Here is a 24,375-nt window from a genome sequence, read left to right as displayed (position 1 = left end):
TTGGTAATACCTCCCTGATGCTAAATATCCGCTAGAGCTAATACATAAATGTTGTGGCAGATACATAGATGACATTGTTCTTGTGTTTAGTGTTGATTTTGAAAAACTGGAAGAATTCAAATTGTATTTGAACAACTTGAGGACAACTCTCACCTTTGACATGAATTCCAGTCTTGAATCAATTAACTTTTTGGATGTGACATTAATCAAAAATGGTCACAAACTGGAAACAACTATACTAAAACCATTGACAGGAACACTTTATTGAGTGAGCAGTTTTTAATGAGCAGTTTTCATCCCAAACCACTAAAAGAAGGTCTTCCTTTAAGTCAGTTCTACAGACTGTGAAGAATCTGTTCCTCTGAGAAAGTCTTGAAAAAATCAGTGGACCTCAGGAATAAGTGCAAAACAAGGGGTTACTCTGTTTGGAACCCAATTTCCCCTTTGTGGATTAATAAAGTTAATCTAATATCTATTAATAAAGTTGATCTAATATCTATTAATAAAGTGTGTGTTTGTGTGTTTGTGTTTGTGTGTATGTGCGTGTGCGTGTGCGTGTGCGTGTGCGTGTGTGTGTGTGTGTGTGTGTGTGTGTGTGTGTGTGTGTGTGTGCGTGCGTGCGTGTGTGTTTGTGTGTGTGTGTGTGTGTGTGTGTGTGGTGTGTGTGTGTGTGTGTGTGTGTGTGTGTGTGTGTGTGTGCGCGTGCGTGCGTGCCAATGCTCTAAAGTGGGCTTTGGCTCCACCTCGTGGTCTATTTACGTATATTCCATTTGCGTCATAACTGCATCAAGCTAGCTAGGACATGTCAAACTAAGACCGGAAATGTCATGTTTTGCCTTCAAAGTTAAAGCATAACCTGTCACTTTAGAAAGAAAACACAAATAATTCAAAGATACAAAATGGAAAAATGTATCAAATGTATATGGATATATGGCTATGAATATGACGTACATGATTTGATTATTACATAATTCTTCCTCCAACAACAACAACAACAACAACAACAACAACAACAACAACAATATTATTATATATAAGTATTATTATTATTATTATTATTATTATTAATAATAATAATAATAATAATAATAATAATAATAATAATAATAGTTGCTTCAAGAGTCAAGATTAGGCTACATTATTTGTCCCTGGAGGGAAACAGTGCAGAAAAGTGCATTGACATTCATTCAAGTACATGATAGTTGTTGACTTTGCTGATGTTTCTGTTGTTTATCTTAATTCAATCTGGGCACCCAGAGTCTATCAGACTGATGACTGGGTTCCCAGATTGGTTTGGGTTTTTATTTTATTTTGAAAGTCTGTTGAAGTCGTACTTTTTCAGGCTAGCTTGACTCGGTTCTCCGCCTCCCAACGGAATTTTGCTTTGCCAGTGGTTTTCGGCCATTTCTTTCACAAGTCTTTAGCCTGTTTCTCAACACTGTTTGAGAGGATTGACGTTATCTCTTGTAACTAAATAAATTTGGGAGTGACACGCTAGATTTGTTCCTTGTTTTGTCGGCTGGCTTGTTTGCCAGCTGAATCTTCTCGACATGGACCCAGCAAGCCGATACCAAGTGGTGAGTGTGGCCAGATTCAATCAAAACACTAACGCTATTTGATACTTTGGCCTGCCTGTCAATGCTGGAAACAAGGCCTAACGAACGACAAAGGTATTGCTAAAATGATGCCATTCAGTCGAAATGGGATATTTCTTTCTAGACTCACAAGTACAACTTGCTCACTTGAAATGCGAGTAGCTTTTGGATGACGTTAGCCAGTTAAGGTGAGTGTTTTTGTGTGTGTTTTTAACTCGAATTGTTTTGACAACTTGCCATTCATGAAGCACTTCCGCATTGGCTAGGCTAACGTTAGCCAGCTAGCTAAGCTTAGGCCTTGCGAGTTAACCTTCCATGAACATGTCTTATAGTTAATAGCAACACACTAACTTGAAAGCTCGTGAAGATAAATTATCGTTCATGTCAGAAAATATCTCAAACGCGTTGACAAACCAACAAGCACGCGAACCCTTGTCTTGCAAAGCTAGCGTGATTCGTAGCCAAAGGGACACAGTTTGAGTTAACGTGATTGTCAACGAGATACAACGATACTTATAACGTTACTTATAGGGAAACTAACCCATTTTCAGTACCTACGTTTCTAGCTAACGTTAATTATGAGAGTGACGGTGGTTGTAGCAAAAAAAGGTAAGTAAAATAGTGGAAGTGGGTAATGAGGTTTGAAAATAATGGGGCATTCCTTTTGTATTGCAGTGTTTCTCAAACTTTTTCAGACCAAGGACCACTTAACCAATACAAAAAATTCGGGGACCACCTAACTCCCAAAACAACCCGAAAAACAATAGGCCTACTACTTCAACTGTAAATTACAGGCTAATTAAATGACAAATAGCATTAAGGCTGTACAATTAATCAAATTTCTGGCTTCCCACAATTATGAAAACAAGATAACTGATATACAAAATATATATACAATTTATTTTAGTTAGTCCATTTACTTTTTTTTTTTTTTTTTTTTTACATGTATTTCTCCTTTTCAGTTCAAATATTTTCAAAGTTCAAAGAAAGTTTTTTCAAGTTCAATAAATGCACAATGTCAAATGTCAAAGGCTATCTGTTGCCATCTTAAAGTTGCATTCAGTGATGTTTTTGTGTTCAAATAAGTGTAACAGTTAAATGGCTCTATATTCTGACAGCAATCACTGAAATAGTGTTTGTTCAGTAAGTTGGAACTCCCAACCCCCCCGCTGTACTCAAACTTTTGACTTGTGTGTGCCAAAAACACACCACGGTGCATCACACGCGAGTCGCGATGCTCGGGCGCCGGTGTGTCGTACTCAAAATATTTTCTCAAGGTTGGCAGGTCTGTTTTTGTGTTTTTAGGCCCCAATAACGCCGTTGTCATGGAAACAGAATGCCCAAACTGCAACATACAAAAGTTTGCTTTATCCAGGGAGCGTTGTAGTGTAAACTAGGCCTGAGTCACAAACCCTGGCCAAACTGATAACACTATCTGATGTTGACGTTTGCTCACAAAGTGTAGACAAGACAACCTCATCTTCAATCCTCCTTGAAATAATGCTGTACTCTCTGCCCCAAATTATGTTAGTTGCAATTTTGGTCGCTAAGCAACTCTGTGGTTTTGCATCAGTATGTCACCACCACTTCCTGTGTTTATGCGGAAGGCAGTACAGTCGAGCCACAACTTAGAATCAGCATCAATCAGAATAACTTTTATCGCCATGCTATGCAAGGAAGGAATTTGTCTTAGTGTAAGTATGCAGTATTCCAAGATAAAAGGAAAACAGTACAAATAGCAAAAAAAAAGATAAAGATAAAATCACAACATTCTTGGTCTTAGCAGACCTCTTGTCACTTGCCGAGGGGGAGTGTTTCTCTTCAGACTCTCCAGCAAGCTGAAGTTACTCAGATGAAGATGCTCTGTGACGTTCCTGGACTAGCGTGTTAAAGACGCAGTGACGTTTCTCAACACAACACACACAGTGTATGTAATAGTTGAGAACGGCACACACACTGTTCATTCCTCCCCACATCTTTCTCTCTATCTTTCTATTCGTCTCTCTCATTATCCAACTCTCCCCTAAATGATGTCACTGTTGTGTGGAGCTGCAACCATTAATTAGCCTAATCGTCAAGCATTTTTATAATCGATAATCGTTTAAGACTCATTTAAAAAAACACAAATTCAAATGTCTTCTATGACAGCTATAAAACGTATTATCTTTGGGTTGTAGACTGTTGATCAGGACAAAAGAAGACATTTGATAATACTATCATCTTGGGCTTTGGGGTAGCTACATCATGTACACTCTCAGACAACACGTTATCTGTCAGTCACCGCTGAAAGTAGCCTGGTAAACCAGCCGGTCACGTGAACCCACGTTTCATTTCCTCCTACCACACCGTCGAGCTTTCACCCAGTGTTTTTGCAGTTGGCCGGGAGTTGGGCGAGTGAACTTGCCTTGACAGACAACTCCTTCAGCCAATCAGCGTTGGATCCAGTCAAATCCAAATCCACTCGGGAGAACGGCGAAAACATATTTCCGCCCTGAGGAACTCGGCTGTTGCATACTCCTGCACTCGCTTAATTGTTGTGATCGAGACTATTTCTGCAATAACTGCACTTTATGGCTGTTTAAATTCGACGAACGTTGACGTGACAGCTCGGAGGCCCATGACTCCAAAAAAGTGTGGCCACCCCTGCTGGTGTATTAATCGTTGGAATAATCGGTAGAACACTCGATTGAATCGATAGCTGCAGCCCTACTGAGAAGCTGAGAAGGCCTCGGCTTGTGTATATTTGGACACGAGGATGCCTGCGGCTATGTTGTTAAGCTCTTATGTAATGATGCTGTGTGGTGTGGTGTGGTGTGGTGTGCGCGGGGGTGTGACTGTGATATCCTCTGTCCAGTCATCAGCCTCTCTTTCACTCACTGCTTTGTACATCGACCCCCAGCTGCTGCTCGAGGTTTGCATCATAGTTGTTGGGGGGGAGGGGGGGGGGTGAAGGTCCAGCATTTTGAGAGGTGTGTTTGCATGGTCGCTAGCTAGGTCATTACAAAGTGGGTTTCCTCTCTATTCAACCGCAACAAGAAAGGTGCCAACTTCTTCTACCGATACCTTTTTCCTTGGCTGCTGAAAGTCTAGAGGACCATCAGACACTGATCCATGTCTGTCTTGTTTGTCAGACATTTGTCATAGTGGTGTGAAGTTCTGTGAACAAGGTAAACTTGCTCCGACACATCGTTAAAGGATGGCTTTACTGATAATCAACCCCCTTTGATAGCTAGATAGCTAGATAGATAGATAGATAGATAGATAGATAGTGTTTGCATACTTGTGAACATTATTTTTTAGCACATGAATTATTGGAAACTCAGCGTAAATGAATGACATGAAAATATTTATAAAACAATTTGTATTTTAAATTTCCATTACTTTTCTAAGTTTCTCATGGCCGTACGAACCCTGAAATTAGTTTGGTTGTACTTGTACTGTTCAGTAACTTGCAAAATAGTCTTAAAAACCAATATGAAAAAGAATCGTGATAAGATCGTGGATCGTGATCGTGCCTGAAAAAATTGTTGATATGATATTTTTGCCATATCGCTCACCCCTAGGCCATAGTAAGCTCACGGTCAGAGAACAGCTGGCAGGAAATCTGTGGATAAAGTGAAAGAGCAACAATCGCATCTCTTCAACAACTCCTGTCAAGCTGCCCTTGAGAAAGTCAACTTACAGCCCAGTTGCTCCGGTATGATTTTATTAGGGATGAAACGATAACCGGTTTTACTGATAAACATGATAAAATTCCTTACGATAACCGTGATAGAATTCCTTGCGATAACCGTACGCTTTGAAAAACATGGTAAATACTGTCCATCATCAACCAAAGTTGGCAACCGTCTCCGAGATGCAGACATGCAACCTTGGAGAAATGATTTCAGTGAGTGTATCAATCCTTTTTGGGTCTGAGTTTTCAATATAAAACTTGGTGAAATGATTTCTGTGAGTGTATTAGTACTCTTTGAACATTTTCAGCACATTTTAACAATACCGTGACAATACTGATAACCGTGATAATTTTGGTCACTATAATCGTGATATGAAATTTTCATATCGTTTCACCTCTAGATTTCATTCATTTATTCTAATATTGTGAATGATGTCGTCAGGTCAACAACAACAGTGACAGATATGAGGTTGTGGCTTTGCGATATCGAGGTCCTTCTTGTTGACTGCCGTCTCCACCAATCCGTCATTCAAATTCCTGCTAGTAAGGACAATTTTGCATAAGATGATACCAGCCAGTAAGTATGAATTACATTGCCGGGATACGATCAGACACAACCAAGGCTTAAAGAATGGCTTTACCGATAATCAACTCACTTTGTATCATTATCATCTCAATATAAGCACATGGGCAGTGTTTACCTTCTCTCTCTGTTTTCCTCATGGAGAATTCTCTACCTGCAGAAACTCTGCCGGAAGTGGAGGATTTCTGCCACCCACCACCGCCCCTCCCCTCCCCTCCCCTCCCCGCCCCTCCCCACAGAGTGGATTTTCTTTGATTTCTCTGGCTAGGAACCACCAATATAAAAAAAATTCAACGGATTCCAACTCCATAGGTGCGTTACATTTAATAGATCTTCATATTCACACCGGAAAAGCCATCCTTTAAGGCTCGTTAAGGCTCTCCAGTGCTCTCAATGCATTCTCCTGGATGTGCACATACTTGAAAAATTAAAATAAACAATAACAGCAGCCCTCGGAGCAGATTCCGCATCTTTCGAGCAGTTCGAGCGTTATGGTGGGTGGCAGAAATCCTCCACTTCCGGCAGAGTTTCTGCAGGTAGAGAATTCTCCATGAGGAAAACAGAGAGAGAAGGTAAACACTGCCCATGTGCTTATATTGAGATGATAATGATACAAAGTGAGTTGATTATCGGTAAAGCCATTCTTTAAGCCTTGGTTGTGTCTGATCGTATCCCGGCAATGTAATTCATACTTACTGGCTGGTATCATCTTATGCAAAATTGTCCTTACTAGCAGGAATTTGAATGACGGATTGGTGGAGACGGCAGTCAACAAGAAGGACCTCGATATCGCAAAGCCACAACCTCATATCTGTCACTGTTGTTGTTGACCTGACGACATCATTCACAATATTAGAATAAATGAATGAAATCTAGAGGTGAAACGATATGAAAATTTCATATCACGATTATAGTGACCAAAATTATCACGGTTATCAGTATTGTCACGGTATTGTTAAAATGTGCTGAAAATGTTCAAAGAGTACTAATACACTCACAGAAATCATTTCACCAAGTTTTATATTGAAAACTCAGACCCAAAAAGGATTGATACACTCACTGAAATCATTTCTCCAAGGTTGCATGTCTGCATCTCGGAGACGGTTGCCAACTTTGGTTGATGATGGACAGTATTTACCATGTTTTTCAAAGCGTACGGTTATCGCAAGGAATTCTATCACGGTTATCGTAAGGAATTTTATCATGTTTATCAGTAAAACCGGTTATCGTTTCATCCCTAATAAAATCATACCGGAGCAACTGGGCTGTAAGTTGACTTTCTCAAGGGCAGCTTGACAGGAGTTGTTGAAGAGATGCGATTGTTGCTCTTTCACTTTATCCACAGATTTCCTGCCAGCTGTTCTCTGACCGTGAGCTTACTATGGCCTAGGGGTGAGCGATATGGCAAAAATATCATATCAACAATTTTTTCAGGCACGATCACGATCCACGATCTTATCACGATTCTTTTTCATATTGGTTTTTAAGACTATTTTGCAAGTTACTGAACAGTACAAGTACAACCAAACTAATTTCAGGGTTCGTACGGCCATGAGAAACTTAGAAAAGTAATGGAAATTTAAAATACAAATTGTTTTATAAATATTTTCATGTCATTCATTTACGCTGAGTTTCCAATAATTCATGTGCTAAAAAATAATGTTCACAAGTATGCAAACACTATCTATCTATCTATCTATCTATCTATCTATCTATCTATCTATCTATCTATCTAGCTATCTAGCTATCCCTAGTAGGGATGGGCATTTCTAGCAAAAACACTATTCGAAATTCGCTGGCCAAATTCGAATTTAATTCGAATTTCGAAAAAAAAAAAAAAAATGTAAAAAAAAAAAAAAAAACTTTTTTTTTTTTTTTTTTTTTTTTTTTTTGTGAGTGAAATGTTGCATTGTCTCCCCTGATTCTAAGTCTACGGCTTTATTAATTAATATAAAAAGCTTCTGCTGTGGATTTTTAGCTCAAACAAGCATTGCACCACTGAAGTAAAGAACATGTTACATGACATTGACATTTTCGAAAATAAAAAACAGTTTTGACAATCATGAGTGGTTCATTAAATATTTAGTAGGCTCAGGTCTGAGTGCCAAAGGGGTGCCAAAGTCACCCCCTCTCCCTCTTCATGGGATTTCATCTGCCATTAATTTTTCCATAAACCTTGCTTAAAATGCTTATAAAAATTGTTTTACTTGCTCAAACCAAGCGATTTGACTATACTTAGAATCAGGGGAGACAATGCAACATTTCACTCAAAAAAAAAAAAAAAAATTCTCGAATTTCGAATTTCAATAATAAAAGTCGACCTTGATAATAACAACGATTATTCGAAAATTCGAAATTCGATGCCCATCCCTAATCCCTATCCATCCATCTATCTATCTCTTGGTTCACTGTTATTTATACAGTAGGGTTGGGCGATGGGACGAATATATTGGCTATCTGCGATTGATTTAATGGAGAGAGAGAGCCCGACAGACAGAGCGTGGGGACAGAGCAGAGACATGCGGCGCAACACACACACACACACACACACACACACACACACACACACACACACACACACACACACACACACACACAGTGGAGCAGAAACGCGCTCTCCTGAGAATACGAGGCAGCAGGATGAGGGCAGATTAGGAGCAATGCGTCCTCGCATTTAAAATAACTGCCAAGTCCGACTGAAGCAAATTAAACTCAAACTATCACAAAGAGCAGCAGAGATTCAGACACTTTTTGCGCGATGAGTTCCGCTCTATCTGCCTGTTTGTCTCTCTGCCAGTGCCCGCATGTCTGTTTAGTGTGCGTGTGTGTGTGTGTGTGGCATGTCATTTTTAACGCTGTTCATTGTAACGAGCAGAGTGTGTGTTTATGCTATCGTCCGGCTCCGTCCCCAAATTAATTAACGCTATTTTTAACGTCCCCGGGATGACTGGAGGTCCTTGTCAAGGCAAGCCCTGGTTAAGTGTGTGTGTGTGTGTGTGTGTGTGTGTGTGTGTGTGTGTGTGAGTCAAACCAACTGCCCCTCCGTGTTGTGTCGTCCATGCTGCTGCGCTTTGCAAAGTGAAAAGGGGGAGGAGAGGAAAACTTGGGAAGTGTCTTTCAGACATAGAAATGCAACTGATAGAATGTGCACTGCATGTAGCGCGATTCTAACAATCTGTCTGGAAAGGCAGATCGTGGAGCCATTCTGATCGTGAACGATCTAACATCGTCATATCGCCCACCCCTACTATGGCCTCTCTGTCATTTGAGTTAGGTGTTTGTCTCTTTGGCCTGATGAAATGAATGTACTTAGAGGCTTGAATGACTCTGTCAGCTGTAGCAAGGGCAGTATTAACCGTATTGGTTTCTCAGTGTGCAGCACATTCTGTTACTGCTCTGGTGACAGAGCCGTGTTTTCATCCAACTTTACAAACATGTGCTGTTGAGGGAAAAGTGCTACAGCGAATGGATGCAAGAAGTAACCAAACTCTTAATACATTCTCAGAAAGTAACCAAACTATAATACATACTCGGGAGGACTCAGGAGTCACAAACTGGACCTGATCATGTTTGTAGCTAAATGAGTTCCTAAAGGAACCATCATGAAAGACAGACTTATTTGATCTGTTCCTCTCCTGATTAGTGATAGTGACAGCAGCTTTTATATAGCACATACGGTAAATAAAATAAACAGCCGATACATTAATTAACTGGATGATTACCTTCCCTTCACAATAAAGGACAAGTTCATACTATTCATCCTTTTTATATATATAAAAAAAAAGTTTAGTCTCAAACATATTTTGTTGATTAAAAAAGAAGTGGATTGTGCAATGCAATTCTTCCATGACTACCTGCAATATTGAATATTGAACTCTCAAACATACTTAGCATAACCTCTAACAACAGAGCCAATTATGCTCCACATCTACTCTTTATGATCAGAGCAACAACTAATAACAGCTTTGCCGATGCTACTTTCTTTTCATTCTGGTTGTAGTAAATATTTGCCGTCCACACTGAAAATTCCTCTCCTTTTTTAATGATTCTATCCTTGGCTCACCAAAAATGTGGTCCAAGTCTTCTCCATAAAGCTGAACTTTTCTCAATCTTGTCTCCTCTCCACAGTTGCACAATGAGGATGACTCCTCGGAGGCCTCCACCAGTGAAGAGCAGCCATCTACTTCTGCTCCAGCTCAGGCTGGTACGTCATCGGCCCAGGTCCAGGCCAGCCCAGCACCCCCTGTCCCAGCATCAGAGGAGCCATCAGGGTCAGGGACCCAGGCTGAGGCAGACGCTCCTCCACCACCCTATGCCTCCATTGACCTGGGAGCCACCGCTTCTGCACCTGGTATGCAAAATAATATATCAAGACATTATTTTCCTTCTTCCCAGAATCTCCCAGAATCTGTTTATATACTTGATGGGATTTTAAAACTGGGCGGTCTATATACAGATCCTTTCCAAAAAATATCATGGAAATATCATGGCATCGAGGCAGTAATTAAAGTAAAAGGATTCCCGACCAAGTATTGAGTGCAGGCATGAACATAACTTTTCAGAAGATCGACATTTCTGTTTTGAAAGTACCGGTTTTTGATTGGTTTTATGTGATATTTAATTTCTTTATACTGTTTTGGGGGTTTTTATGAGCTGGAAGCCAGACTTATGCAAAGTTAAACAAATAAATACTTGAAATACTTTACTTTGTGTGTAATGAATCTATAATCTATGAAAGTTTCACTTTTTGAAAGGAATTGTGGAAAAAAAATGAACTTTTCCATGATATTCTAATTTTTTGGAAAGGATCTGTATATACTGTATACTAGAAATCTCTCACGCTACGCGCGCTTGATTCCTAGGCTTGCCCACTGCGCAGGCTCGCATACGCAGTGCGGCCGAGCCCACAGCTCAGCTGCTGCATGGCCTCGCCTGCTCTATTGGCATGTGCAGCGCACAATTGCCCAACTTCGCATCACTGATGACATCACTCACGGATGACATCACAATTGCTCGAGTGACCATCACTGATCACATCATGAAGTGCTCGAGTGACATCACTCAGCGCACGATTGCTCTCAACTTCGCATCACTGATGACATCACGTCAGTGAGTGATCAGTAGTGAGAGAAAAGTAAAGGCCGCACATTGCATAATATAGACTTCACTTCCAGTTTATTTGTAGATTTACATTCGGTCATGGTGACCTTGTGACATCATCATGGACATCACAATTGCTCGAGTGACCATCACTGATATCGAGTGCTTGAGTGACATCATGATGTCATAGACATTGTGACATTATCAGTGACATCACTGACCAAAATCATCACAAATCATGTGAAATCATCACAAATCTCACAATGTGGGACCAAAAACGCAGACAGAGCCCGTGTGTGTGTGTGTGTGTGTGTGTGTGTGTGTGTGTGTGTGTGTGTGTGTGTGTGTGTGTGTGTGTGTGTGTGTGTGTGTGTGTGTGTGTGAGATCTGGCGTTTCATCTGCACAATCACTCAGGTAAACCAAAAATCTTTTATTACTTGAAATGTGATGATCCCGTTGTCCTATTGTCTCCTGGCACACAAGACACAGAGCGGACCGCTGAGTGGAGCGGAGCTGGATTGACTGACATGGGCCCCGAAATGGAAAGGGCTCCCAGTGTTTCCCCTACCATTCTACAGGCCTGGCGGGCCCGGCGGGCCAGGCCAGATTTTTTTTTTTTTTTTTTTTTTCTTTTTTCTTTTCCTGCTCTCCCCAAAATTTCAATTAACCTTTATGGCATATTATTACAATACAACAATACTGGTGTTGACAGTGGACCATAATAGAAGATGCCAAATCATTCAAAACAATAAGCATTTTGCTTTTAGGAGCATTGTGCCAGCGTGCAGCGATGTTCCAAAACGTGTCAACGTGTGTCGTTGCCTGGGAAACGCACATCCCATAATACAACTGTTCCCATTGCATCCCATAATAGTATGATGATACTTGGGATGCAATTACCAACATAGATGCGAACAGGTTAGCTAAAAGTTTAGCGTCGCCAGCGAGGGCCCCCACCGTTGCGGTCGGGCTACGTTTTGGAAATCCCTCCAGGCCTGAAAGATTTTCTAGGGGAAACACTGGCTCCGCTCCACGTCATGAGCATCTGCTCTCAATGCTCTGAAAGTGCTTGAATTTGTCAAAACACTTTTCAGGGGTCTCGAATGAATCTGGTGCAAAAAGGAAAAAATCCACCCACAGGTGGCACTACAGCGATATTTTAGTATAGTATACTGTACATCTATGTCAGCTTCACCTCTGTACATTTTCATCAAATCAGGCAAGGCCTACGGTGTGCTCTCCAGAGGTGCTTGTTCTGACTTCCCTTGCCTGACGGTGCAAACACACCAGCTCCAAAAGCGCAGCCAAGCGTTACTAAATTCAGCTCGAGCGTTGCTTTGCTCCGCGCTGGTCACAACTTGTATCAACTTCCTGTCTGGCTTGACGCAATTGATCGCGGCTCATGCAAAAAATAGAGCAGACGCAGAAAGTGGCGGCGCAGGGTGCGCTGGCACTGCCAGTCTGAGCGGTTTAAATCTGCTAACAAGGGCACAGAGAGGAAACTGGCTGCGCCTCATCCAGGCACTTTGCGGCTGTTCGCGATGCTTCAGCATCTGGTGTGTTTGCAGTTTTAATTGTCCAAATCCACAGTTACCCCTATGCCCTGCTAGGGTATATTCTTATGGTAAGTTTGCCCGTGGAACAGCTCTGGGAAGTGTGTGTGAACACACATTTTGAATGATGTACATTACAAAATACCATTGCTTACTTTTGATGTTTAGTCCACCTTGCCTAGTCTGTCGATAGGCCTACGATTCGCTCCTGTCATTTGTCTTTGAAACCAATCTGTTATAGTTTCATGTACATGGATTAAGCGGAATTGAGATTAAATAGACTGAGTTCTGTTCAGTGGAAATCTGACTCCTGCTTCACTGACTCCTTAATGGACACATTTATGTTTCAGCCATATTGATATTTACTTTGAGTTCATGTAGCTCAACAGCTCAGACGCAGTGTTTTTCCACGGTGTGTGGCTGCATGCTTGCTACAATGGTTACAGGATTACCTTCCATGGCAGGTTTGTGGTAACTACTTGAGTGTCGTGCAGGTTTACCCATAAGACAATGTGCATTACCAAACTTATTGGCTTCCATTTGACACAATACTAAGCTAGATATGTAGTAATGCTGTGTCTTCTTTGATTTGTCCACAGAGACTAGTTTCCGAAGTGATTTCCCGGTGCCGCCGCCCTACAGTGTCGCCACCTCACTGCCCACATACGATGAAGCCGAGAAGGCCAAAGCTGCCTCCATGGCTATCTCCAATGTGGACGTGATGCCGAGGGTGAGGAGGACACACACACACACACACACACACACACACACACACACACACACATACTATCACTTGCCTCTTGCCTGATTTGCAACTGATAAATCTCTCCCTTGTACTTTATTTAGTTTCTTCTTTCACTTCCTTTTTTGGAAATACCATGTTAAAATGGCTCTTAGCCTGTGAAAGCCCTTCCCTTGAAGTTTAGCATAACTCCATGCTAAGCTAAGCACAATGTTGGTATAATGCAACTTTAAGTTAAGTTATCCTTTATTTGATCCCCATGGGGAAATTGATCCCAGTGTTTCCCACAGGATTTTGAGTATTTGTGGTGGGGGACCGCAGACCCCCTAGGGGGGTGCGAGGACATGCCCCCCGCAAGATTTCTTTTTTAAACATTTTAAAGTAAAATGCATGAATTTGGTGTACTTTGAGAAAGCTTAAGAGCAAAATTAAAAGGCTAGATCTATGAAGAACATGTCATCATTACTGTGCTGTGGGTTTACAATGACAAACTAAATTTCTCCCTATAGGTCAGGGATACTCAACTTGCTTTGCCACTTTCGTGAAATGATAGAAGGCGAGGGGCCAGTTAATAAACAAACAATATACATTTTTCTGTAGCGGATTGTAGGTTTTTGGGGTGTCAGCCGGAGTTTAGGCTGACAATGTTGTGCACACCGGATAGTTAGTTAGGTTAAGTTAATTAGGTTAACTTAAAGTACCTGGGTAGCGAGCAGATGGCGCTATTTGACAATTTAGCAGCTAAATCATAGATTATTGAAAGATATTCCATATTCCATACTGAAATGCTATAACAGAAGTATTGGCCAGAATGACATGAACATTTATTGGACACTTATTCAGCGGGTATCTTGCATGTTGCGTTCAGGTGCACTGTAAAAAAAAAAAAAAAATGTATTTTTTTTGGGGTCAACATCTTTTTGTGGAGGTCAAAATCCTTTTGTGGCGGCCCGCCACAAATTCCTTTATGTATGGGAAACACTGTGATCCTCTGCATTTGACCCATCCTCTACTAGGGACCTTCCTAGAACTAGGAGCAGTGGGCAGCTGCAGTGCAGCTCCCGGGGACCAACTCCAGTTCTTTTGACAGGGGCACTGACAGGAGTATTAACCCTAACATACATGTCTTTTGGTGGTGGGAGGAAACCCGGAGCACCCGGAGGAAACCCACACAAACACGGGGAGAACATGCAAACTCCACACAGAAAGGACCCGGGACGGACCGGGATTCGAACCCGGGACCTTCTTGCTGTGAGGCAACAGTGCTAACCACTGAGCCTCCGTGCCGTCAAATCAGACCTAGCTGAAATAATGTGCAAATATTTGATATGCGTTGTTCAACTTTGGTGCCAAATGGGTGGGGTTTAGGACAGTGCTAAGCATACGGGCAAATTACAACTGGATCTGAATGACCCCACCCTTCTGGCCCTCCATACAGGGTAAAACCATTGACTGTATAATGTATGGACTTCCCACTGCTATGCAAAAGTGAATCCAAAACATCTCGTTTCCAAGAGCTGCCATCTTGCTCAGGTGACGTCATTTGGAACCCAAGTATGCTCAGTGCAGTCGGGCTGAGACCCCTCAGCCGTGAGTTTTGAGAGTGGCTTCTTCACTTGAACATACATCGGTGTGATGAGAACTACCTAATGACAGAAACCATCTTTGGAAAAAATGTAATTGACGTGTACTTTTTTGTTTTGCTCATGTCCCGTCCACTAGCATTGAGGGTCCAGGATTTATACTGCAGCCAGCTACCAGGGGGCGATGCAGATCTTTTGGCTTCACTTTTGAGGAGCTGTCATGACGTCCATATTTTATACAGTCAACAGTTAAAACATGGAAGAATTAGTCACAATTAGTATTTGTAGTGCTCTCCAATGAGCAAGCTGCATCATTGCATTAACTTTGTGTAGTAGATGTTTTTGATGATGTTTCACCATGGGCAGGTAGAGCCAAATTCAGATCAGTCAATTATGGTTGAGCGAACTTGAGAAAAAATTCTTCTTCGTTTTAACGAGACCATTGTGTGTGTGTGTGTGTGTGTGTGTGTGTGTGTGTGTGTGTGTGTGTGGGGCTAGGATGATGACTTCCCTCCCAGAGATGATTTCAGCGACGCTGACCAGCTTCGAGTCGGGAACGATGGAATCTTCATGCTGGCCTTTTTCAGTAAGTCGATCAGGGGTTTGATTTGTATGACTGCCAAAACTTAGTAAAGCAGTTCTGGGGACTCCCTGAGAGGAACTGCCCTCTGGGGAGGTTCCCCGAGAACTACATATCTTCAAGGCCTTTTTTCTGTTTGCATTCACACTGCCAATAGGAACCATAGGAATGCTGAACTGAGAGGCCAGTGGTTAGCATGCTAACTGCTACTACTGTAGTAGCTTCACAGCCAAGCTGGAAAAGTACCTACCCTGAAGTAGGGGATAAAAAGGTTCCTCTAAGCGGCTTTCTAGAACTACGATAGTTCCTCTGGTGCGAACACAACAAAAAGGGAAGAGTTCCTCCAACTGTTCCTAGAACTATGAAAAGGTTCCTGCGGTCCGAAAGCACCTATAGATGGGAGACTTTCCCTCTCTAAATACCTTAAAGGGATAGTTCTGATTTGTTGATGTGAGGTTGTATGAGGTACTGGCATACATTCAGTGTACTACATGCAGTAGAATTCAGCCAGCGCGGTCCCAGTTGTTCAGTTTCTTTTTGTTTATAAACCAGAGTTCATAACCAAAATTGTGCATGTGTGTATTCATGTTTCTCCTTCCAGTGGCCTTCCTGTTCAACTGGATCGGGTTCTGCCTGTCCTTCTGTCTGACCAATACCATCGCAGGGCGCTACGGAGCCATCTGTGGCTTTGGCCTCTCCCTCATCAAGTGGATTCTCATCGTCAGGGTACGTGAAGCGCGGAGAACTTATGGCTTTGCATTGCATGTACAGAGTTTTCAATATACACTGGCCTCAACTTGGTTGCACTCACTCCGACGGCGCAGTCTTGATTGGTTGTTCATTATCCCTGTGAGTGTTTGTCATAAAATACAAGACTTAACAATGAAATATACTCATCCTTACGTCTCGTCTCGATCTATCCTCCTGTTTTCCAGTTCTCTGACTACTTCACTGGCTACTTCAATGGTCAATACTGGCTGTGGTGGATCTTCCTGTTGCTTGGTGAGTACAAAGTATTATCTAAAAAAACAAAACAAGCACAGATTCTGTACATGCCACGGTGCCCACCGGGTAGCCATGGTACAGCCATAGACCAGTGCCATAGATAGACTAGTCAATGCTGCCCTCTAGAGGCCAGCAGTAACCATCCCCAAGTATCTGTTCTACCAACTGACCTAAATAATATGGACAAATCCATCCACTATTTTTTGGACTCACGTTTTGGAGCAAAGTGTTGTCTGTCGCCATCTTGGGCTCCTTGCGTAGCTCACATGAGATGGGGGTTTCCCAGAGCCACAGCTCCGCCTGCTATTGGTCTGTGATCGGAAAGCTGCGCGATCACTGGACAGGCGAAAAGTCAATCACCCCATTTTCTATTGTCTACTCTATTTTACCCAAATGGGCGAGTTGTATAAAAAATGACCCCCCCCTCCCCCCACAGTTGTTATGAAATGGTGAAATTAGCTATATACTCTAGACCACAACCGTGTTTTGGTCCAGGCTTTCAATCAATCAATATCCTTTATTTAACCAGGTAAAAGTCTCACTGAGATTAAATTAAATCTCTTTTCCAAGAGCGACCTGGCCAAGAGAGCAGCATAAAACCTTGTTACAACAAAACACAAGCAATACAACAGATAAGTACACAATCACACAAGGGAGAACACAGTATCCAGTTCATAAGGTCACAGACAAAAATACAGTGATGCATATACTGTAGGTACAATCAACTATTTCACTAAGAATTTAGGGGCAGTTACATTGATCGAGAGTACTCATTTCTCGATCCTTTAAGACTTAAATTCTTAAATTCCCCCAAAGTAATCAGCTGTGATAATTTCAGGTCCTTCCCTACATTGTTCCAGGAGGAAGGGGCAGCGTATTTAAAGGCCTTTTTGCCTAATTCAGTTCTAGCTCTGGGGACTAACATCTGAAGAGTATTATGAGAACGTCGGCCATATTGATTTTGTTTTTTACACATGTATACCGTACACACAGATAAGAAGGAACCATGCCTTAGGAGAGATTTGTATATAAAAGCCAACCAATGCGAGAGTCTGCTGGCTTTAAAGCTGCTTAATCACTGTTACAAAGTGGGGCATTTTAACATCACTTCTGGGCTCTGCCTCAAGTGGCCATTTGAGGAACTACAGCTTTCAGGATTACTTCCGCGTCCTCATAGGAAAAGTGCAGAGCTTGCCCACTGGTTCTACCGTATCACTTGACATTTTCAATTTTCAATAGTCTGAGTGATTAAAAAAAAGGGGAGGGGGGTTATGTCTGATTCAACAAGGAACTCTATCAGGGAGTGGTGTTTGGGTAGGCCAAGGTCTTCAGTTTTTACAGCTTATGAAAGTGCACATTGTAAGCTTTAAAATGACGTCTCATAAATTGAAATCGGAAAAGAATTGAATTGAATGTTTGTACTCCTAAAAGCAACATTCAGAGAAAATACAGTTGGTGAACAAGCTTAGTTTGCTAACAAATTAAGCATTTAGTGATCCTAAAACTGTTTGTTATATCGAGTGTGTTCTTCAACTTCAACTTGCTAATATGAAAAATAAAATAAAAATGATTTGTGCGATTTCACGGTTGCTTACTTGTTACCCCACACCGTGTCAGGATATTAGCAGTATAGTACACATATAATATCCTTCCATCCATACTCTGCAGTGGACTCTGTTGTGATGATGCGTATGAGTAAATAATAACTACCTTGACCCCCCCCCCCCAGGTCTGCTGCTCTTCTTCAGGGGCTTCGTCAACTATCTGAAAGTCCGCAACATGTCAGAGAACATGGCCACCTCTCATCGAACACGCCTTTTCTTCCTCTACTAAAGGTAAAGGCTCTTATGTCCGATCTTACAGAATCTAGTGTCCTATTTGTCATGCTGTCATATTGCCCATCCTATGTCAGCATGCATCATACCGATTACTAACCAGGATCTTCAAATCTAGTCACGATATGAAGGTCTGGAAAAAGTTTGGTGTTTTTAAAGGGAACAATTGTAGATGATAGGAAGTCCTGATGAGTCTGTCTATTTCCACAGGTTTCCACACCATCTCCATTCCTCCCTAATGTGAAGTTCCTTTCCACCCCCCTGAATGACCTGACCTAAAAGCCTTGCAGTGAAGAGAGGAGGTAGGGAAGGAATGAAGGAAAGAAGTGGGGAGAGTGTGTCACCGGTCTCATTAAAAACTTAACATGACTCGCTCTGAAGTTTCTACTGCTCAAGCATCTCTATGATGATCATATCTCTTCCTGGTTTTGTTTTGTTTTGTGTTGTCCTCCCCTCCCCCCTCTCCTTTGATTCAAAACTACCCCCCCTCCCCATTGACCTTGGCTTCTTTTATCTTCTATATAGTCTATTATCTATCTATGTAGTCTGTGCTGGAATCGTCTGAAATACCCGGCTGCCATATGCGTCATGGATCTCAAGAGCAGGAGTGTCTACCTGAAACCACTCCTCCAAAATGAGCATACGAAGAGAGGAGAGATCCAACATTTGAAAAAGAGTGACATCAACTCTGACATGCAAATTCTGCCACTTGTTTTGAAGGCTAGTCGGTCACTTGAGTCCTTAATTGACAAAGCAATATTTAAACCAATTGGATTCTCTATATTTCACCCTAAAAGTGTAGCATCTTGGAAATGGTGTCTTCATATCCAGATGACTCAAAGAGTGATACTGTTTCAGCACTCCCACCATGGGTAATAAGCTGGTCTCCAAAGTATGGGAAATCGAAATAAGAAACATGATATTGTTGAGCAAAAGTCAGTAATTATTATTATAATTTTTTTTACCTTGCATTGAATGAATTTACCCACATTTATTGAATTTACACTGTGCATTGAATGAGTTGCCTAGCGTACACCACTGCAGTAAGAAACGGTAATATTATCAGCCTTGAGTTGAATGATAAATCTCCAATGTCTAGAAATGGATGTCTGGGGAATAATTTCAAAATGGAAAATGTGTCACATGTCACCCCGTCCACCCTGACAAAGCTGAAGATTAGAAGGCGAGGTTTGCGTCTAGAGCAAGGGTTCCTAAACTTTTCAGCCCACGACCCCCAAAATAACGGTGCCAGAGGGTCGCGACCCCCACTATCCCCGGACGTGGTTGAAGCGTGCAAATGTTTTTGTGCACATGAGAATTTCGTAAACAAAACACACATAATGTAACAATTATGGTTAAAATGTGCTCTTTTTATGCATTTGTATTTCACACATTTTGTAGTTCACACATTCTGGAAATCATCTTGCGACCCACCCAGTGGTGTCCCACGACCGCCCGGTGTGTCTTGACCCCCACTTTGGGAACCACTGGTCTAGAGAAGGCTCAGTGAGGGGAGCGCGGGGCTTGGTGAGGGGAGCGGGGGCGTGAGCGTGAGCCAAGTCGGCTAGGGCTACACATGTGCATGAAGTGGACGGTGAAAGCCAAGAGATATTCATTGATCTGTTTACATATCACAGACTCTGAAGTTGTTTAGTTTTCAAGACTGAATGCATCAAACGTTCCCAAGGCGCTTAAATCCTGTTGACTCTAGTTATCTACTCTCTTTTGCTATACCATGGCCAGACATGGCAGAGAATATTTAGAACACAGGACTGAAAACATTTTATATTCTTTTAATTTAAACTATATGCCTGCTGAGGAATCATCCTTTTATGTTTTTTGGGGGGGTAAACGGATCAAGTGAAGTAATGTATGCGCCCTGACCGGAGAACTTTTGGCCCGCAGACAGCGAACCGTACAAATTGCCCTTGAGTTGAGTTGAAGAACACATCTCTCAGGTCCAGGATGAGAACCTTGATCTAGAATGCCTGAACTTGCTACGTAAAGAAGTTGATGCTAAATGTAACTCAACTCTTACCTGAACCTCATTGGAAACCTAAGTTAACTCAAACTTTGAACACACACTTCAGCAAAAAAGCTTTTAAGAGATTGGAGTGTATCACTTTCTGATTGCTCTCGACTTTCGATGAGAACTTTGTCATTGTGGTCAGACCTATGCACTATCCATTTCCCATCATGACATTTTTTTAAATAGCGGTGGGTAAATGTTTCCACCGTCCAGCCATTGTTCATCTAATAACAGGCTTCCTGTTATGACAATGACTGCCCTATTGTTTGGTCAGCGATCTCTCTTGATTAAATCAAAGACTAATCAAAAGAATGTTTCCACTAAGCTTGCCTAACCACCGGCTGTCTAGTGAAACCAAAACTGCATTTGTTCTTGGCCATGTTTTGCAACATAGGAGATAGACAATTCCACAATCTATTGTACCAGTTCTTCTCAAATAGCTTTAAAAGCTTTTAAAAAGTGCTCTGCAGGTCACCAGAACCCGCCAGTGATATTACAGCAATAGAGAAGAGTACTTTGTTTCATTGGTAGGCATCAGCATGCTTCATATATGTTGTTTTTCTCCTAACTGATTGCCAGCTATGTCTGGCAACACAGTATCTGTATGTCTGGCAACACAGTATCTGTATGCTAGCAAGGAACACGGCGTATCAAAGGGGAGGTACTTTGGTTGAAATATTATGTTTAGGCCACAGTGGAGTGCAGCACACACAGTCAAGCACTCTGCTTAATGTAGAATCGATGGAGAGTGGCACCGAGGCAGGACTTCATGCAAGTGCATCGCCCAACTGGGCTGTCATGGAAGTAGAACAAATAGGCTTTGACAGAACTGTTACTCGCCAGGCTTGGGTAAAATAATCTTTGGAAAAAAGGGGGGGGGGGGTCTTCTTATGCAATTTAGTCCTTCATAAGTACCTAATTGTGAATGTCAATTCCTGTGATAATGAGTTAGCTATAGTTGAATTGTTTAGTTGAGTCAGAGGTGGAGTTCAATCCCAATTTGAGATCCAAATCTGACCATCAGATCCAGAGTCAAGAGTTTAGGAGTTTTTGGACAAGGATGAGGTGCTATCGATTGAACAAGCAGTTCTTCTGAATCTTTATAGACATAAACATAGACATTGTTAACAAGATCCTTATGATTGAGTCTCTCAGAGAAAACAAAAAATCTTAAGATGAGCAATACAAAAGTAAAACAAAACGTTTTAAAATGTTCTAAACCATTTTAAATATGACCGGGTCTGCATGTTCGGCATGATTTAGAGAAAAGCTGTCCTACAGTACTACATGCGGATCTCTCTCTTGGATTTGGCTTGTTAGGACTAGATTAAATTAAATCTTCTTTCTGTCCTGACTTATTTTCTTGTCTTTTCATGGAGTGAGCACCCATTGAGAAGGTTGCAGCACAATGAAGGCTGCAGTTGGATTGTGTGGAGAAAACCTTTCTCAAACTTTGAACTTGCAACATCAGAATGATATCACAAGATATCAATTTACACGTGAGCACAACAGTGATAAACAGGGAATTGGGGGTTACTATCCATTGTGAATGGGCTATTGAGTTCATAATGTCTATGATCATGTGCACCATGAAAATGGAGCCCTCCTGGACAAAGAAGACGTGATTTTTGCCGATTTCTTTTTTGTTACGTTTTCATCCAGAAAATGAAATGTATATACCAGCTTATGCCAATTCATGATATTTGCACTTTCAAGAACTTCTGTATATGATTTGTGAATCTGCTTAACTTGATGTGGTGGGTAGACAAAATTATCTTAGCCATCCAAGTTTTTCAACTGGAATTCTTAATCATCCCAAATGGATATTTTTTGCCTTTTGCACTTTTTGTTTCCAAAATGATAATATTGTTATTGTGTGTCTTGTTTCGTTGCTTTTAGCCTAAACTGTGACAGTTTAAGTATTGCCAAACTTTTTTTTAAATGCTACATATCCCATTAAAGCCTCTTTCAGCAATCTCGACATCTTTCAATGAATTAAGCTCTGATGCATGATTTATGCACCTGATTGAGTGGGTTAATATACAAGGTTAGAAGTACAATTGCATTTATTTGTAAATAAAAGAAGAAAAGAGACAACAACCAAATTTATTTTTGTCCAAGATAATCCTCATAACATCCTCTAGAGCAGATATGGTTGTTATGCATTCATGTAACTGGAATAAAACTCAAAGGTGATGTCTTGCAAAAATGCCAATAAAGTTCAAAAGCCTGCAGTCAAGTTTTCATGTTTGATTCGGTGTCTTGCTACATAGCACTCATGAATAAAATTGTTTTTGAATACGTAACGATAAAAAAAAGAAGGCTACCCGTGAATGATCAGAATCAAATGGCTGATTGATTTAGTTTCATGTCTAAAGGACTTAATGATAAAACAAATATCCAAAATGTCATTACAAAACAGTCAAAGGAGGTTTTGTCTTGACTTTATTTTGTCATTCATTGTGCCTCAGTCATTTTAATTGACAACTAAGAAGGGCTACATTAGGGCTGGGCGATGTGACTAAATATCACGATTATTTAAAACTTTTACCTCAATTACAATTAGTGAACGATTATTGTATTTTATCTTATATTTTTATTTTTTTAAACTGTCCTCATAATAGACCCTTCTCACGGGGGCCATTTTGTGTCGAGAAGCCAGGGTAAACACAGGTGCAAGCAAAACACTAATGAGGGTTTCCAAATCCCAATCATGGAAGTTGGAAACCCTCATTAGTGTTTTGCTTGCACCTGTGTTTACCCTGGCTTCTCGACACAAAATGGCCCCCGTGAGAAGGGTCTATTCTCTGACAAGGTCTCTATTGTACTTTTTGTCCCCCCATGCTTGGGAACTCAATTAGGCCTATGCTACAAAGGACAAAGAACAAGTTCACCCACAAGGCAAGTAATGTGAAGTGAAGCTTCAAACATATGCCACAGATTCACATATTTATGTAATTCAAGAAGTCAATTCATAAATTATTCTTCATTTGTTTCTTGAGGAAAATTCATTCATTTAATTTGATAGCTTAAAGACAACTTTTTCTGATAACAGTTCACCAATTTAGCCATGCTCTTAGTCTAGTGAAACTCATCTGTCATGTACATACTGACAATAATGTGTACTGTATGAATTATTGAGTACTTTTCTAGATTAACTTCTTGTTCCCTCTAGCGGTACCAAACCTTTTATTTGGCATTTTGATGCTACTGTGCAGCGTGCGCACCTTCTGCACAGAGTTTCAGAGAACAGCCAAAAATGTAAAGTTGCATCACACTTAAAGAGCTGTTCTGGTTAAATAAAGAACTAGCCCACCTGTATAGCTTATTTGCCTGTCCTTGACGTTCAGCAAATTGTGCTCTCCTGTTGATGAAACTACCTTACCAACACCTATGTGGTAGTATTGCCCGTGGTAGCACTGGAGCAGTTTTTATTAATTCCACTAGATGGAGCCAGAGATAGCTTGTCAGAGTCTAGCCTCGTCTGTGCCAGAGAAAGCCTCGCTCTCCACCCCTAGAGTGTCCTCTCTTACTATACAAGGCATGTTGCCTGTGTGTCTTTGGCAGCCTGTTCACCTATTTGTCCCTTTATTTGACAGTGGATCCCTCCTCCACTGAAACAACTGGCAGTGTCCTCTGAACAAACATCGTGTCTTCATGTGTCTCCCTTCACTGGCCTTCCTGTCCAACTAAATTAGTCAACTTTCTGCCTGTTCGCCTGTCTGTCTTCAGCCTCTCTCTCATCAAGAAGATCATAATTGTCAGGGCCAAATAGCTCAGATAATATAATTATTTATTTTATCAGTTGAAAGATTCATGAAACGAGCCAATAGACCTTTTCACAATTGTATTTACAAATTGGAAAACGCCGGGATGTGAGTGCAGATGCCAGGCCGCTTTTGAGTCAGCGAAGTTTATAGCTCTTGTGTATTTGATGAGAAGATATGTTTTATCTATAAAATCTAATTTGATTGTTGTATTATTATTATTATTGTTATTATTACAACATTAGTAGTAGTATTTTCAGAGCCCCCCCCCCCTTTTCTCTCAATTGTACATAGCCAATTTCCCCTGTCTATGTGGTCCTGGTCGT

The 24,375-nt window shown here is 41.2% G+C and overlaps 1 protein-coding gene across 1 annotated transcript; it reads left to right on the top strand.

Moving 5' to 3' along the window:
* Window positions 1-1,411: 1,411 nt before the first annotated feature.
* ndfip2 (Nedd4 family interacting protein 2) lies at window positions 1,412-22,510 on the top strand. Its single transcript, XM_083633747.1, has 8 exons — window positions 1,412-1,577; window positions 9,983-10,205; window positions 13,108-13,238; window positions 15,332-15,419; window positions 16,015-16,139; window positions 16,349-16,415; window positions 18,148-18,253; window positions 18,464-22,510. Exons 1-7 carry the CDS (start codon window positions 1,551-1,553, stop codon window positions 18,249-18,251), a joined length of 765 nt encoding a protein of 254 aa, XP_083489873.1. The 5' UTR covers window positions 1,412-1,550; the 3' UTR covers window positions 18,252-18,253; window positions 18,464-22,510.
* Window positions 22,511-24,375: the final 1,865 nt, after the last annotated feature.

Source organism: Poromitra crassiceps (genome assembly GCF_964638095.1).
Source record: "Poromitra crassiceps genome assembly, chromosome: 3".
NCBI classification, from domain to species: Eukaryota; Metazoa; Chordata; class Actinopteri; order Beryciformes; family Melamphaidae; genus Poromitra; species Poromitra crassiceps.
Note: the sequence above shows the minus strand (reverse complement) of the source record. Positions and strands in the feature narration are given on the sequence as shown.